Source organism: Rhipicephalus microplus, chromosome 7 (genome assembly GCF_043290135.1).
Source record: "Rhipicephalus microplus isolate Deutch F79 chromosome 7, USDA_Rmic, whole genome shotgun sequence".
In the NCBI taxonomy this organism is placed as follows: Eukaryota; Metazoa; Arthropoda; class Arachnida; order Ixodida; family Ixodidae; genus Rhipicephalus; species Rhipicephalus microplus.
Genome location: NC_134706.1, coordinates 2,695,838 through 2,713,629, shown reverse-complemented (window position 1 = coordinate 2,713,629; position 17,792 = coordinate 2,695,838). Strand labels below are relative to the sequence as shown.

General features: G+C 47.1%; 1 protein-coding gene across 2 annotated transcripts in view; it reads right to left on the bottom strand.

Annotated features, from left to right (window-relative positions):
* eRF3 (eukaryotic translation release factor 3) overlaps positions 1-17,792 on the bottom strand; it is a 58,685-nt gene that overhangs the window by 23,285 nt on the left and 17,608 nt on the right. For both annotated transcript variants that reach the window (XM_037430572.2, XM_075868470.1), the window contains exon 6: positions 4,190-4,494. In XM_037430572.2, the coding sequence (XP_037286469.1) occupies positions 4,190-4,494 (305 nt within the window). The remainder of the gene's footprint in view (positions 1-4,189; positions 4,495-17,792) is intronic.

Sequence of the window (17,792 nt, the reverse complement as noted above, 5' to 3'; positions counted from 1 at the left end):
TTTGCATTTAGCATAAAAGCCCCAAAACACCTTCATTTACATTTCAAGCAAATACGAGCACAGTAAAGTTTAGAATGCTGTCACAATCAATAGTGCAATACACAGTGGCGGTGTGCGCTGCGGACGTTGCACAAAAGAAGAAGCAATCTAGTGTTCCTCCTTTATCTGTTCTAGTCTCTAGCACTAAGCGGGCCAGAATGAGTTTTGAAAATGTGCAAAAAGGCAAGAAAAAAAAAAAAGCAGTTTTTTGAAAATCCTATCTTATCTTTTTGGTACATTTTTGATATCAGATTCCAAAATATCTACTCTGAAAACCACGCAAAAGTGCTTCGAAAAAAAAAAAAAATTGTTGCAAGCACCTAGGTGGGTAGGCAATAAAAAACACGAAAAAAAAAACAGCAATTTTAAAGAACTTATAGCTCCACAATAGCTCAACTGTGAGCTGGCTTCTTGGACTCTTCAAACGATTCCCTGCTTCAGCTGGATCCTCCTTTTAAAAAGACGTGCCCAAAAAGCAAATACTGCAGGGTCGTTTCGAGGCCTCCAGTTCGCTGCGTCTGCCTTTGCCCCAGCTTGCCTTGCTATTGGTGCAACGCTTGCTCCGGGAGAGTGTTGTCTACTGCTAGCACGTTGCGAGATCTATGGGGGTGCTCACTCCCCGTAAAGTCGTTTGCGTCTTGTGGCGCACACATGCCTCGTACATAGGCTGCATTCAGGGTTGACTATCAGAGCGGTTGATGATTAAGCTCACCATCATCATCATGGCATCATCATCGTTATGTCATAGACATAACAGGGAGGGGGCGCTGCGACTTGGGGAGAGGGGGGCAATGTCAAGCCCTGTGCACAGACACAAGAGGGAGAGAATATGCTATCAAAACCTTTGCCCCCCCCCCCCCCCCCCCCCACAAAGGAGAAACCTGCTTGCGCCTGCTCACTACATATCTCGTGTGACGCCACTGCAACTTTCGTAGGCCTTCCAAGAGAGCTACGGATGTTTTGGACACGCTTGCGATGGGCTTCGAGAATGAGCATTTAGGTACACTTCGGAGGTTAATTTAAATATATTTTAGACGTTTGCCGTATCTGACCATTCGTGCGGAGTGTCCTAGCATATAGAAGAAACCCGCAAGAAGAGTGTTTTAGTCTCGAAAAGGAGAGACGTAGATGTTAGAGCGACGGAAAATTGCCAAAAAATTGATTTTTTTCTTTTGCGAAACTGATTTGCGACGTTTGTACGTCTGAGCACCTACTGTCAAATAATGCTGAATTCAGTCGGGAAATGCGATAAAATGGGCCTTCAAAACGCCTCGGCAGCAGGCTGAGCGCTGCCTTTTTGGGCTAGATTTGAAGCTGTTGCCTTGTGCACAATTTGCACTACAGTAGACTCCCGATAATTAAAACTCCGATACAGTAGACTCTCAGTAAACGGAACCTGAAGGTATCGGAAAATATGTTCCAATTAACAGGAGTTCCGTTTACTGAGAGGTGAACATGGGTGTAGGACACAATAACGAAACCAAGCATCGCAGAAGAAATAGTTCCGTTTACCTGAGAGTCTACGGTAACTCATACTTTCAGTTAATTCAAACGAAATTCAATCATTTTGGTTGGCCCTCTATACTTTCAATGCATTTGGAAGGCTCTTAATTTTAACTCATTTAGTTAATTCATACTTTTTGCAGTTCCATACCGAAAAATATCTGCTTGCTTTTTCACTACCCTTTAAAAATTTGCGGCTTATATAATCTTAACAGTCTAAAAATGACACATAAGTGCCTTAGGCTTTCGAGGAAAAAGACTCTGCTAGTGAATAACTGCTTTAAATGACCCACAAGCACAGTGAACCGTGATGCTCCTCAACTGGTACAGAGGGGTCGGTCTGTGCTGAAGGCACATATAGCAAAAAAATCAGTTGGCAATTCACGATTTCTTTAAAAGATCTGATGACTCCACACCTCTGCTTTCACTCATTTGGTGCAGTCAAGGTTTAAAAACGCTTAAAGAAAATGCCTAAATGCGACAAAATCAATGCCTAATCAACATGTGTGGTGTCATCTAACCCAGATTCATATATCTGAGTTCATCCGTCACCTGGTCATGCAAACGTAGTCGGCAAGGCCTTCATTATTTCAGTACATTTAAAAACACTTGCTCTGATACGAAGCACGGCTCAAAATGCGCCTAAATTATATCACCACCGAGTGTTTACGTTCCCCGCCAAGAGCTGGCCGTGGTGTCTGGAAAGTCTGTGTCCAATATGACATGCTAGCCGCAGCGACAACACATCCGCGTGCTACGTGCTTGACCTCGCATTTTTAGAACGCTAACGCGTGAAATCACCGCACTGCTTCGAGCAATTGCTGTGTGACGAGTGTGGCCGTGGTTGCTTCATGGCTGTGGGGTCCGTTGCCGACGTGTAAAATGCCGATTTGTGATTCCGAGCGATTCCGAGGCGCCATCGCATGTTCTACGATGTGGTTTGCTGCTGGCGATGAAGCACATTGCGGTTTGTTCACATTTGCATGTCTGCTAGCACAACAATCTTGCTCGCAAAGTTAGAATTAATTTCGAACCGCACCGTGAGAGGGGTTAGGCGTAACCAAGACTCTGATCGCGATGAGCACAGACGCGGTGGCTATTTCAAGGAGCACCATGTTAACTTAGACTGTGAGTACCAAGGGTGGTCACGCTGACCACAAATCTTCACCATGAACTCAAATATGCTGGCGGGCAAGACGTTCAACAGTGAGTTCTACGAGTGAAATGAATAAAGGTCCGAGGCATGCTTTGCGATGTTCACGACAGGCGCGTCCCGCTACTGTAATCTGATGACTGAGTTTGCTGGAACATCAACTAAAGCGTAATTATCGTCGACCTTTGAAGACATAATAAGCCAGAGAGTGACTAAATAGTGCGATTATCAACAGTCGTGACCTCGCAACGCGGAGGCTGCAGACGATGCACACACAGAGCGACGATCGGACCAATGACGTGGCATGCCGGAGCATTATGGTGACCACAGCCAATTGGGGGCCCCGAAAGGAGCTTCAGAAATTTGCTTTTTATGCGCTTGTTTTTAGAGGGAGGAGCGAGCTGAGGCGGGGAATGGGAAACCAGAGAAGTTCTCTTTCCGACAAGCACCAGATAGCCGTGCCTGGCAGAGCAAAAATATTTGCCTGGTGGAACAAAAATTAAAAGAAAAAAACTTTTTTTTTTTAATTTCCACAGTAACTTTCACCACCTCTGGTGCACAACTATTTTTAAAAGCACTTCTGCGTGGTTTGCAGTGAAGATAATTTAGAATTAGAAAAAGTGCTACAGAAACTGAAAATATAGTCGAATCTCGTTAGTTCGAACACGCTTAATTCGAACCTTCAGGTAATTTGAACTTGCAATGAGGTCCCATCAAAGCTATGTGTAGTTCAATGGGCGAAAGCGCCCGGTAATTCGAACGCGTAACACTTGCGACGGTGAATTGGAACATACCGCGCTCTGAAAATTCTCTCAGCACCCAGCTCTAGGAGGAAGTGCTGGCACAGACTTACCGATGATGATGGGTTGATGAGTTACGTGAGACTCTGGCACAAAGCGCTTCGCGCCGCGTCTACTTCCTATCTGGCTGGCAACGGCACATTTCCACGCGCAACTTCTCTTGCCAGGAGAATGCTGACGCCGAAGTAGAAATGCTTTGCAAGCTGCGTGCGAAATCGATTGACTCGAAATTGATTGATTGACTGCGTGGAAAATTGATTGCAAGGCAAACGTGCATCACCAATTACTTCAATTAATGATGGATGTCCTGTGATTTGTGAATAAATGTATGTCTTCTGAAACTTCCCCCACGTGTGATAGCTCTATGCACATGCGCCAGTGCATGGGGAGCCCTCAGTTTACTTAGCTTTCATTAATTTGGACTTCTTTTATTTTACACCAATTTTCGAGCCCCTTCGAGTTCAAATTATCGAGATTCGACTGTATATGGTCAAGGGGAAAAAAAACAGAGTGTGAGCACTAACACTGTCCGTTTTTTTCCCATCTTCACCATATATCATCTTGACGCTCAAACTGAGTTGCACTAAAGCAATATCATTTGATCATGCACCAATTCGCCCAGTCAGCAGTACATGAGAACGATGTTTATAACTGCGTAGCAAAGTGCAGGCATCAAGAGAGTACGACGACTGACCTCTCCTCGGACCATTCCACCGTGGGGTCGTCCATCTTGTTGACCAGGACGACCAGGTGTCGAACCCCAGCCGTCTTGGCCAGCATGGCATGCTCTCGCGTCTGGCCCCCTCGCTCAAAGCCTGTCTCAAACTCGCCCTTGCGCGCCGAGATCACTAACACCGCCAAGTCAGCCTGGCATGCACCTCCGATCATGTTGGGCACAAAGGATCTGTGGCCTGGTGCATCCAGGAGTGTGAAGTGCTTGTTCTCAGTCTCGAAGTAGGCACGGCCCACTTCCACAGTCTTGCCCTTGTCCCGTTCTTCCTGTTAACAGTGCATTGAGACAGCCTGAAAATTTGCGCACACCTGCAACTTCAATTCAATGTTTGCATGCACAGTGATGAAAGCCACATTCTGCTGTTTGGAGCAGGCTCAAGTGTCTTCAGAGCAGATGCATTAACGACTCATGAAGTCTGAAACATCAATTAAGCATCTAATAAATATGCCATACACAGCTAGTATACAAGCAACAAGATAGAAAGGTGGGCTAATTGCCAATTCATAATTGATCAGCGAACTGGGAGCACGAGAGGAACACACACACAAAGCAGAAAAGAGACACACAACACGATACAAGGCGAATAGTAGCATCATTGGCGTGAATCATGGGGGAGGGGGAAAGGAGTCCGGACTTTTCTTGTGTTCAGGCTGGGGAGGACAGCTCTTGCCAGTGTGCCCCTTGCGATTTATCTTTAGCACATAATATAAATGAGTTAACAGCTAAGTATAGTGCAATCAAGTTTTTAAAAGGCTTTTAGTCTTTTACTGCGTACCTGTGCTAAATGCCCCTCAGCTAGCTATGTGACCTACGGTAATTGAAAAAAGGTGAAAAAAAAAAAAAAGAGAGACTGAATAAAACAAAAAATTGCTCGAGCGCGGACCATGCGCTCGATTTCTTAGATTTCATTTGATTGATACCGTAAAAACCCGCATATAGTTCGGACCCACGTATAGTTCGAGGTGTAACTCGGGGATAGCAAACGCGAGAAAAAACATTTTCACGCGAATATTGTTTGAGGAAAACAGAAAAAATGCATTTATTTACAGACTTGCATACGCACGCACGCGCACGATTAGTCGTCACCTTCGTCTGACACACTGTCTTCCGAATCTCCCTTGTTCGAAATGTCCTCCCACAGCACCTCATCCTCCGTGCCATCAAGTGCGTTTGAGATGAAGCACTTCTTGAAGGCACAGCAAACGAGCGCCTCGAGAATGCAGGCCCACGCCTCGGCGATCCACGAGCAGAGCAGAGCTGGCGAGGCCCGTTTCAGCCGTCCGGCAGGGGTCACTTCTGGCTCTCCGGACCTCATCCACTCCATATACAGGCGCCTGATGTGGTCCTTAAACGGTTTATTAAGGCACACATCAAGTGGCTGTAGCTGGGATGTCATCCCGCCCGGGATGACGACGAGCTCAGTGCGGAAGTCGCGCAGCAGTCGCTTCACGGAGTCCGCCAGGTGACACCGAAACGCGTCGAGCACAAGCATCGATGGGAGCCCCAGCAGTGCTCCGGGCCGTCGACACCACACAGACTTGATCCAGTCCAACACCAGTGACTCGTCCATCCACTCCTTGTCCTGGCAGTGGACGACAACATTTTTTGGGAACGTCTCCCCCTTCGGCAGCGTCTTTCGTTTAAACACCACGTAGGGTGGCAGCTTGCGCCCGTCTGCCGTGCAGGACAGCATTACAGTTACCCGCATTTTCTTGTTTCCAATTGATTGCACGGTAACTTGCCTGGAGCCTTTTTGATGCACCGTTAGAGCCGAGGGCATATCCAGGTACACGGGCGTCTGGTCAGCATTGCCGATTTGGCCCAGCTGAAAGGGGACTGCCTTTCGCAAAGAAATCACGTGCTTCTGAAAGACGACAAGCAGCTCTTCGTAGATTTCTGGCAGCTTCTGCGAGACCGACGTACGCCGACGTAGGGAGAACCCAGCGCGACGCAGGAAGCGAGACACCCAATGCTTGCTTGCCTTGAAGTCCGCAGGCGGAATGCCTTTGTCTCGAGCGATCTCCCTTGCCTTTGCCTGCAGCAGCTCGATGTGCACAACGAGTTGTGCAGCTCGTTGCTCCCGAACAAGGTCCGTCAGTTCTCGTTCCACGTCTGGAAATGCTCCATTTTTCGTTCCCCGGAAACTTTTTCTCTTGCCGCAGCATGCAAAAAGAGCTTCCTTCTGCTTCCGCCAACCGCGAATGCTCCGCTCATTCACGCCGAACTGCCGCTCCGCGGCACAGTTGCCTATGGTTTCGGCAGCAGAAATAACTTTCCTCTTAAAGGCAGCCGAGTACTGCCTGCGCGGTCCCGACATGGCTTAAAATCACGTAAAATCGTGGCCGTCGTGATGTGCGCCAAGTGATTGCAATGGCCACTGTTGCTCGCCTGATGCACGCCTGTACCTATAGGTCTCTAGGACTAACGCCGCTCACGCTACCACGCCACCTAACGTAGAAGTGCGCAGACACCTGATAATGATGATAGCACCAATTAATGCCAAAAACAAAACTGAATTCGGGCCGAAACTTTTTTGGGATCCGCATATAGTACGGGGCTGAAATTGCGCACCCTAAATTTTAGAAAAAAACCCCGGGCTACACACGCGGGTTTTTACGGTATGTAGGGTGTAACGACCCAAAACCACCCTATGATTATGAGGGCTCGTCATCATGGGTGCGCCGATTTATGAAGTGGAAGGGCTTTGCGCTCAGGCGGCGTACTTCCGTGTGCCAAAAACTGCCCAGATTTCCATAACAAGCTGGTCGAGTATCAGCGCTCTGTCATCGGGCTTCGTTGACAGATTTGCTACATAACGGGACGCGAAACTCCGATATGGCTCGATATGCGTTTTAAACGAACTGCATACCTGCCAAGTTCAAAAATTCTGAATCCGCGAGACTTCCACTAGGGAAGGGGGTGCACTGAATCATTTGCTCCTATTTTTTGTTCGACAAAAAAAAAAAAAAAAAAAAACCTAGGCGAAATAAGCAAAAAAAAAAAAAAAAAAAAAAAAAAAAAAAAAAAAACAAGAGGGGTTGGGGTCTTATAGTGGTTTGGAGTGGTCGAACACAAAAGGGTAGGGTTTCCCACTAAGCTGAGAGCCTCAAAGGATCAACAGAACTAACAGAATCTATTTCCGTCAAAAACAACTCGCGTACGTCTTTCTGGGACACACGTGAACGAACTGGACGCCGCAGCTGGCTGCCGCAAAAGCTCGTGTCACAGCTTTGCTCATTATTAGATTCTTTTGACAGAACGCAAAAACGTGTTTGGCCCCTGTTTATTACGATAGCAATTATATGAACAGTGTAGGCTGGTTTTTTGTCATCGCCGCTGTCATTCACTGTATATGTATACGTATCTGTATTGTGGGAATTGAGGCCGGTCCGCTGCCTTTGCGCGGGCTTTGCCGCCTCTTTTATCGTTGTCATTTCCCGTCATGTCTCCCCTCCTTCGCTGTCTGCCACGCTGGGAGAGCGGAGTGACGTTTAACCCCTCACCCGGTAGCGGATGAGGACTGTGGCGCCGCGTGCGGAGTCTCCAAAGAGGTTTTGCGTGCGTGCGTCGGGAGCGGGCAAGAGAAATCTCCGGGAACGACATGGGGGTAAGCATGCTTTTCTTTTCTGTCTGTCAGCTCCCTGTAGGGCTCGTTCGGACTTCGCCAACAGCGCCTCGCGCCCACGGCGAACGCTTACCTTATGTCGCCCCCCTTTCCGAACGCTAGGCCGAAGAGTGGTGCGGGTTCCTAGTGCGTGGCCAGGCTACGCCGACCCGTATCTCTCCGAAGCCAACGCGAGCGCCTTTGCCCTCGCTCGAGCAACCGAGAATTGGTCTCGGTGTCTCTGTGGATCACCTTTATCACGGAGACGTGCTCGTGGCTACCAGTGTAGTACTTTTATGCCTGTGGCGTGGATAAGCCCATTAGCTTTCCCGCCGCGCCTTTGCAACGAGCTGTACTGCGTTTGGTGTAGCCACAGACAATAAAGTGTTGCGACTTTGAGCAGCAACGTGTTCTCGCCACAGCGACGGTGCCCTGCGGCTCGCTAAGACCGGACTCACGCTAGTGGCCGTACTTCTTCGGGATACGTGTCACTACAGTATGTATGAAAACTCAAGAAAAAAAAGAAGCCGCCCGCACTCGGCGTTCAGCTCGTCGCAACGCGCTGACGCGCGCATATCATATACTTTTCCTCGTAGAGGAGGAGGGGGGAAGTGTGCTTTTGGCTTTCACTGGAACAAAATTGCGGTAGTTGTCGGGCTCACTAAAGCCACTTCAGTCTCTCCACAAGCTACGTTTGCAAAAAAGAGTGCGCATTTCATACACGTTTCTTGGCACTGAAGGGAAAGCGACGGAGGTGGAGTTTCTGCACGTGGAGCACTACGCAAAGTAGTCCGTTTTGGGGCATGTCCTGTAACGCTGTGGAAAGGGACGGGAGTAGGGTGGCTAGAATGAGGAGGTGTGAAAAGCGGCCGCTGAAACTGGTCCCCAAAGCTCGCAGATGCCGCTTGGAGCGCTGCACGCAGAGGCGCGGGTACTTTTGCGCAGGCGACATACGAACGAGCGCGCGCTGCTCTCCGCAGAAATTTCTCTCACAGGTAGACGCAGGCCCGTAGCCGGGGGGGGGGGGGGGGGGGTTAGGGGCCCTTCCTTTCTAGTTTTTAGCAAGTGCCCCCCCCCCCCCCTCCCCCAAAAAATTTCTGGCTACAGGCCTGCTCTCGCGATGTATGGCGGTCGCCTATTTTCGGTGAAAACCTTTTTTTATTGAGTCAATGTACGACAATACTTAAGACACGTAATGTCTTACGTGGCTTAAGTATCTCTATTTTCTTGCCTCTGAAAACAATTCTCGAGAAGGGATATGAGCGAGACCCGACAGCAACTTTTGTGAATTTCATAATATTGCGGTTACTCAGGGCAAAACTGAAGGGGTGTTACGAGACGTTGGAATTACTGGAAGACTTCATATTACTTAGAGCATGTTGAGGGGGGACGTGGGTTCTAAAAATTTTTTAAAAATTTTTGCTCAATCTTAACCAAACTTCACTACCTAAGCTAGTTTTTCATGCTGATTTCAAATCTCTAATTTGGTTCTTAATATTTCAAGTGGTTTAGAAAATATGAAGATCTTAATCTTAATTAATTGCGTACTTCTTACAGGACTTCTTGGCAATTTATTCTTGCTAAATCCAAAAAGTGAATGTATAATCCCAATGCTGGAGACTTGCTGTGGGGGTGATGCTATTTTTATCCATTGAAGGCATTTTATAAGCAAGAAAACGGACGAACACTTATGGTCACTATACTACAATAAATTTCTCTAAAATTTTCAATGGTAACTTTTAAAGTGATGCTAGAGAAATAGAAATTGCATCACCCCCTAGATCATGTCAAGGCAAACAAAATGATACCAACTTTGTCGCATTCACTCAAGTTTAACATAGGAAAAACCCCCGTAAGGCTGAGCGCAATATGCAAAAACATCGAACTGAGAAAAACTCGTTTGTAGTTTCTAGCAACTTTAACTTTTGCTAAAGTGAAGCTACAGCGATATTAATGACATCATTCTATAGCTCTATATTATAGGATAAATGGCCATGCTCAATTTCATTGTACCCACACAGAATACTGCTCACAGCTTGTTCTAGAACTATAAAATAGTCATTGGCTCAGCATGAGAATTATTATTTTTTTACTTTGTGGCCGTTCCAGTGCTTGCAAGTGAAAGGAACACAAAAAAAATCATGTAATAATGTTGTCCTTGGATAGACAATAGATTTACACAATGTTTAGGTCTAAAACCAAGAATATTATTGCAAAAATTCTCACTATTTGCCATCATGACTGTTTACAGCAGACCAGGGCTGTAAGCAGAGTCCCCTGCTGGCTTGTGACGCTTTGAAAGTCTTTCCTTTATTGAACTGCTGTCGAGATGCTCTCTTCGCCATTTTTGCAGCCCATCCTTGTCCTTCTCAAGGCTGCGACACCGCACCAAGTTATTGCCAGCGCTGTAGCCCACCTTTTCGGCAATTTCCACGTTGCTCTTCGTTGTGCCTTGGTTAAAGCGGCTGATGGCTTCGGCAACTGCCCTTTCAATGCTCCGCAAGGATGCATGCTGAGTTTTGGGAACCTGCTGCCAAATCATAGCGTGCAGGCTCTCACTTAGGTTCTGGGTGATCCCATCGCTGCACCTTTCCAAGAGGGCATTGTCGCTCAGCCGCCTAAACACAGGCTGTAATGCCTCAGTTACAAAATCAGGCAGGCTGTCCTTGTGTGGTGGTGGCTTCTCATTTTTCGCAAGAACTCTCTGAAATTTGCACCAGGATTCAGAGCCTTCAGGGCAAAGGTCATGCTTTGGTACCTCGTCAGTTAAAGACATGTGGTTCAAAGTTGCTAGAACAGCCTTCTGCATACCTGGAACATCGTTCCTGTGGCTTCTCAATGCGTAGCCATAGTTTCTCAATGCGTAGCCATAGTATGAGGTGATCTTCTTCATCTTTTGTTGCGCAAGTCTGCCCTTTCCACCAAGTGAGCCACCTTGAGCTTTTTTTTTCTCTACAAGGGCAAGTAAGGTAGCTCCCATACGCTTGTGTACATGATTTATGCAGTCCTTTTTGGCCACCTTTATGAAGCCGTACACCTCTTCTTCTGCGAGTACATGGAATTTCCTGCTGTCGCCGTCCGACAGCATCGTCGTATAACGAAGCTTGTGCTTTTCAAGTGACCGCTCAAAGAAGTGTAGAGCTGCCTCCACTTCCATCTCGCCAGCATTACAATCAACATTCTTCTGGCACAGAGGGGCATGCTGAATGAGCCAGGCAGAATGTCCTGCTTCTCCTTCCTTGGGTCCTGTGGTGCAAGCCAGGCAAAAGTTCGATAGCACGATACGGTCTATCACGAGGCCACTATACATCTCAACAATGCAGCCAACACATATATGCGAGCTATGTCCACGCATAAGCCTGGTGCAGTCATAAATGACATCGACGTTTCCGGGCGCGTTGCCTAACTCCGCATAGAGCTCCTTGACGCGAGCAACGCTCGCCGCTTCGCATTCGGCAGCAGTCGCACAGCAGGCTTCTTTCATTATATTCATGTGGCTTTGGTAACTCTAGCGGTGGAGCCCTCGATGCGAAATATTCATCCCGGCGAAGAAATCCGAAAGAGTCGTTGCCCCCGTGCCGATACTGTTGATGGCCTTCATGGCACGCATAATTTGACCTGCCGTGGGTTGTTTTGCGGCTCCCGTGGCGACTTCATAATCAATTTTAATCCATTTACTGATCGAATTCAGCGTTCACAATTTAAGCACACGTGCTTATAGGTCTAAAAATTTTAAATATCGCAATTTCTCAAAATCCACTTTTTGGCGATTTTTCACCATTCTAAGACCCGCGTCCCCCCTTAAGTTCCTTCATCCACGAACAGAAACATCGGTACAAGAGCCTCGTTTTGCTGCTCCAATGCGAACCCATAATCTTGTGCGAGTCGCAGCTTAAGTTCTCACTGGGCATTCAATCATTGGTTTTTGAACGTAGAAGTTCTAGCAGCCTACAATTGCTCATTAACTTAGACGAGTAACCCTGTAAGAGCGCTAGAACTTACGTTTGCCGCGAAGCCTGTGACTCGAGAATTGTCCCCAGCAGCAGAAAAATAGAGGAGACACTTTTTAAACAAAAACATAACTTTATTTCATGCATGCCAAGGTATTCATGCTCTGCCACTAGAGTACGCATGGCTGAACTCTCCACCCTTTCTTTTCCTCTTCTTTTTGGTTGATGCCTTTCAAAAAAAGTGGACACGAGTGAGGCAATAAAATTTCACCACACTTTTGCTCAAGAGAGCACCATGCTTTGGGCAGCCAATTTGTTGTGTCTCGCCAATCCCCTTCAGCATCTCTATAGCCAACTTGGCGTGAAGACGTGCTGAGCTCAAGAAACGAGCGATTTTGTCCTCAAGGTTCAGGATGAGGGTATAAAGGAAATTCGACGGATACAAAGTTCGCCCAGATCCCACAGCTTGCTTGCCTGGGCTGGGAGATTTCCTGGCACAATTTCTCTCAAGACACGACAGGCGTTCTTGCACTCATCACAATTATTGCTAAGTATACGCTTTCTCGCAACGTAGCCTGCGACATAATATACAACGGGGGAGTCACTTCGCTCAGCAGTGTACGATGCATGATCTATCGACACTATCGGCACCCAGACAAGCACCAACGCTGGGTCTTTTTTACCGTTGACATCCTTGGGCATTTGAGAGGGACCTAGCGCAAACACTGACAGATGGCATACTTGCAATGTAGCGACTGCTTGCGAAGAAAATCCCAGCGCACCTGCAGCAAACACAGGGAAGTGCGTCGCTCCCTACCCGCGCCACTGCCATCAGCGCCCCTTGCGGCATCGAGGCGTTGAGTGACCCTCTCTGACAAGCGAAAAGCGCCCCGCTCATCACACCTCCCCATTCTAGCCACTTTAATGGGGATGCACCATCAGCGTTTCATCACCTGTGATTATGTATCGTGGACCGTTTTTGTATAAACAGCGCGTTAAGTGTTGAGTGGTAAAAGTTGTTAGTTCGTTTTCGTCCTGTGTGTATCGTTGATTGATTGATTGATATGTGGGGTTTAACGTCCCAAAACCACCATATGATTATGAGAGACGCCGTAGTGGAGGCCTCCGGAAATTTCGACCACCTGGGGTTCTTTAACGTGCACCCAAATCTGAGCACACGGGCCTACAACATTTCCGCCTCCATCGGAAACGCAGCCGCCGCAGCCGGGACTCGAACCCGCGACCTGCGGGTCAGCAGCCGAGTACCTTAGCCACTAGACCACCGCGGCGGGGCCTGTGTGTATCGTTTTCGTGCATCATTTGTGCGTGAGCAGCGCGCTGTACGTTTCGATCTGCTTGCCGTTCTCAGCGTGACACTCGAAGTTGTTGCTATCGCATTCATTGCTTCGCCCATGCAGCGAAACTGTGACTTTTCTTTTACGTATTAAGGGCTTCAATCTACCGCTGCGTGCCCTCGGAGCTTGCAAATCTCTATCGCATCGACGCGATTTTGTGTGCGGCGGTAGCGGCAAACGGTAGTTTAGTTTTTTTGCAATCCCCGTGCGCGTGGCTGTGCACGTGCTTTCATAACTAAGTTGCTTTATGCCATCTACGATCGCATCTGCTGCAGTTTTGTCCGCAGAGCTTGCGGCAAGCAGCGTTGTTTTGACTGATTGAGTACACACTTTCGGGGTTCTGCCAGTTACGTCATCGCCATACATGATCGTGTCAAGAGCAAACGCAGTTTCGTCCAGAGTGGTTGTGGCAACGACAATCACACACACTGTAGAAGACAATGCGTGCGCCGGTCGCATGCATACTTTTAAAGCTTCGAGTACACTGCTCTTTGCTTTCGTTCGAAGGTGTCCATACTAAAGTTCACATAACCCACCGAGATTAAGAAATGTGTTTGGTACATTCGAATTCAGGCGCAATAAACATAGTGGAATTTGGCCAGGAATTTTCACAAATTTGTATCTGCTCCATTTTCACATCACTGAGCTTCTACTGTACGTTTAGACGAACGCTTCTTAGATAATAAAATGGGTTAGGTTCAAAAAGCCTGGAGCGGACTGAGCTGCTTTTTTGTCAATGTGGTCAGACCCCGCACAGAAATTTCTATTTCCGGGAGATTTTCATGACAACCGTACAAACGAAAGAAGCGTTCGATATCTGGGAGACTTGGCAGGTATGGGACTGTGACCACCAAAGTGAAGCTTTTTTTTCACAATGGGCAATGAGCATTCGCAATTTATAGTCGTGCTTACTTGCACAGCCGATGGGAAGAAGCTGCCCCCTTACACGATTTTCAAGAGAAAACAGCTACTAAAAGAAGACTTTCCTTGGGATGTCATCATGAGAGCGAAGGAAAAAGGGTCCATGAATGAGTCCTTCATGTTCGAGTGGATCCGGCTCGTGTGGAATCTGTGACTGTCCACTTTTACGGTGACAGAGCATGTTGTTGCTTAGCTCAATTCGATGTCACCTCACGGCCGATGTAAAGGAGGCTCTGTACGATGGCAAGATGGACTTGGTCATGATCCATGGGGGACTAACATCAATCCTCCAGCCACTAGACATAGTGCACAATAAACCTTTCAAGGACCGCGTGCACGGGCTCTACAATAAGTGGATTTTTGGCAACAATCCCAAGACCCCCGCTGGCCACCTACGACGTCCACCATTCGCAACCATTTGTGGCTAGTTGGGTGCTGTCAGCTTGGAAATCTCTGCCGGAAAAGATGGTGCACAAGTCTTTCCACGAATGCTGTATCAGCAACGCATTGGATGAAACCGAGGATGCACTCTGGGACATAATTAGTGAGATATGAACGTTGTCGAACTAGTAACGTGTTATGCAAGCCGCATATTTATCAAGATAAGGGTGCGCCTCGATACAATTTCTTGTTCAGATTCTAAGTTGGAGGGGGGGGGGGGGGGGAGAAAGTCAGTCGATGTTCCGGTTTTTACGGCAGTTTTCATAAAAAGTTGATTTGATTGATTAATTTGTGGAGTTTACCGTCCCAAAACCACCATATGGTTATGAGAGACGCTGTAGTGGAGGGCTCCGGAAATTTCGACCACCTGGGGTTCTTCAACGTGCATCCAAATCTGAGCACATGGGCCTACAACATTTCCGCCTCCATCGGAAATGCAGCCGCCGCAGCCGGGAATCGAACCCGCAACCTGCGGGTCAGCAGCCGAGTACCTTAGCCACTAGACCACCGCGGCGGGGCGGTTTTCATGAAAAGTTGGCCTCTAACAAAACTTTGGCACTCGTTCGCGGTGCTGCGTGCTCGACCGGTCGAGTCCCGGAAGAAGTACCCTCACTTCATCACAAGGTGACGTTCCTTGCATTACATTTAAGGTATGCTGTGAAGCGAACTTGTCTACTGCAATACAGTGGACTTCTATTAAGGGGGCAGACTGGTCTTGGACATTTCTTCAGTGATCTTGATCAAACTGCACAGCATTATGCAGTTTTTTCTGCTGATTTCAAATATGTAAGTAGTTTTCCTGTAACTCATCTTGTTCCTAAGATAACGTAATTTCCCGCCCTATTGTTTAAGGCCACCATAGAAAAAAAAGTGCTTAATTAAAAGTGATATTTAAGATATGCCAAAACAAACTAATGACTATAGATTGAAACGTATGGAAGAGTTTTTTGTTTTTAGGCTTTTCTTGGTTATTTTAAAGCAAAATGAACAATCCATTTTCAAAAGCAGTTGGAATTGTGTTACAGTTTTGATGAGTAATTAATTAAAAGGACTTGTGCTCTAAATTCTGCTCCCATACTTGCATTCTGCACACATACAGGTTTCTATAGCAAAAAGGAATTACTGTTGTACCTGCCCTAGCTGCAGAGATATTGAGGCCTCAAAATCAAACAGTCATAATTTTTTTTTTTTGAGAAAAATGGAAAAAATTGGAAACACACAGCTTCTTCAAAAAGCAACAATCATGGTGCGCACGATTTGCAATCTTCATAAAGGTGCTCATAAATTCGTAGCAGAGCTTCTAACATAGGTGCCGGCAAATTATAAAGAAGCCTCGAAATCGGTTCCCCATTTTTTTGCAGGTTCTGCCTGTTAACAGTACCAAGAATCTGGACAGTTAGAATGACATTACAAGAAAATTACCAATTCCTTGTGTGTGAAAATTTGCTGTGAGATAGAAAAATACTTGCAGAAATCAAATATGGCAATTTTAAAAAATGAATTTTTTCGTCACTTTTTGGACCCAAAGACCAGTCTGCCCCCTTAAACTTAACTCAGTTAAACGGAAAAGCAGCATAAACAAAACTACCCAGGCACATTTGGTTGGTCTCCTATATATTTAATGATAAAAAGTTTCGGGTAATCGGGACATTTTTTTCGCTTACGTCGGTTAAATGGAACTAAAACGAGCAAAATCCAAGAACGACGAAAGTGGTCACGATAGTCTAGCAACCATGAAACAAATGCCAAAGCTAGCCTAGCCTAGCCAATCTAGCGATTGCACATGTCCACGCACGTCAAGCAGCAATTGACGTCTCGTCGTGAACTTTAGGACAGCCTTGAGGAACTTATAGCTGAAGTTCAAGATCGGGACTTGTGCTCAAGTGGTAATGAGATGGTGTGTGATCCCAAGCTCATTTCAGAGGCTGACAGAGCTGCAAGAGGTACTGTCATCAAGAGGTGCTGTCAAACTACCGTTATTACTCGAACCTAACGTGCACCTTTTTTTCGGTTAAGCGAGTTCATAAATCGCATGCGCATTAGAATCGAGTACGAACAAACAAATTACGGTCAATCTATTGCCATCAGCAAATCCAAAATGGCTGCCCCCTTTGTGTGTCGGCATGGCGCGTCGGCCATTTCTGCCTATGTGTTTCCCATGTGCGGCACTTCGTACGTGTGCTGAGGAGTCCATCATCTAGTAGTGCATTAGCATCGACGGCGTGGAAGGGCAGACTCCAAAAACTCGAGTGCACCACGATGCCGCTTTTAAAAGAAAAGTCATTGCGTGTGCAGAAACGAACGGAAATCGGGCCGCATCGCGGTCGTTCGGAATTCCCGAAACGTGCGTGCGGGACCGGCGGAAACAAAAGCAGAAGATTGTCGACAGCAAAGCTTCACGCAAAGGCTTCAGTGGACCACAGCAGGGTCGGTTTTCGCAAATTAAAGAGCTGCTCGGCAAGTATGTGCTTGAGCAGCAAGCGGCACAGCGGTCCGTGACGACAGAACTGCTCCAAGTGCGGGCTATGCAATTAGCCTTAGAAAAAGGTCTAATGCGGAGCCTGCTTAAAGCAAGCAGGTGCTGGCTAACTAACTTTATGAAAAGGAAAGGCTTTTCCCTCCAAAGGGGAACATGCATATGCGAAAAGTTTTGCGGAGGAGTAAGATGAAAAGCTTCACAGTTTTCAGAGGTTCGTCCTAAACTTGCGGCGCAACAACGGCTACCTGCTTGGGCAAATCAAGAATGCCGATCAGACGCCTCTTTACTTCGACATGCCTGGCACCACAACCGCGAAAAGGGGGCGAAGCAAGTTCGCGTGCTGACACGGTAAAACTACAGTGACGGCAATGCTCTGTTACACGTCAGATGGGCACAAGCTTCGCCCGTACCTCATATTTAAATGGAAGACGCTCCCGAAAGGAGTCGTTTTTAGGGGCGAAGCTCCTTAGGGCGTGGGCTGTGCGTCCCCTGTAGCCTGTATGTAGCCACCTCTAGTTTAGTTCTTGCAGTGTTCACTAGATGGCGGTACCGTCTCCTGTATGTAGCCACCTCTAGTTTAGTTCTTGCAGTGTTCTCTAGATGGCGGTACCGTCTCCTGTATGTAGCCACCTCTCGTTTAGTTCTTGTAGTGTTTACTAGATGGTGGTACTTGTAGCTGATGATGAAAAGATGCAAGATGTTATAAACTAGAAAGCGGTACTTGTAGTTGATGAAAGACGCGAGATCTTATACAGCAACCGCTCTCTCTTCATTTCACAGACCATAAAGCCGTCATAATGAAGGGACATGGCAA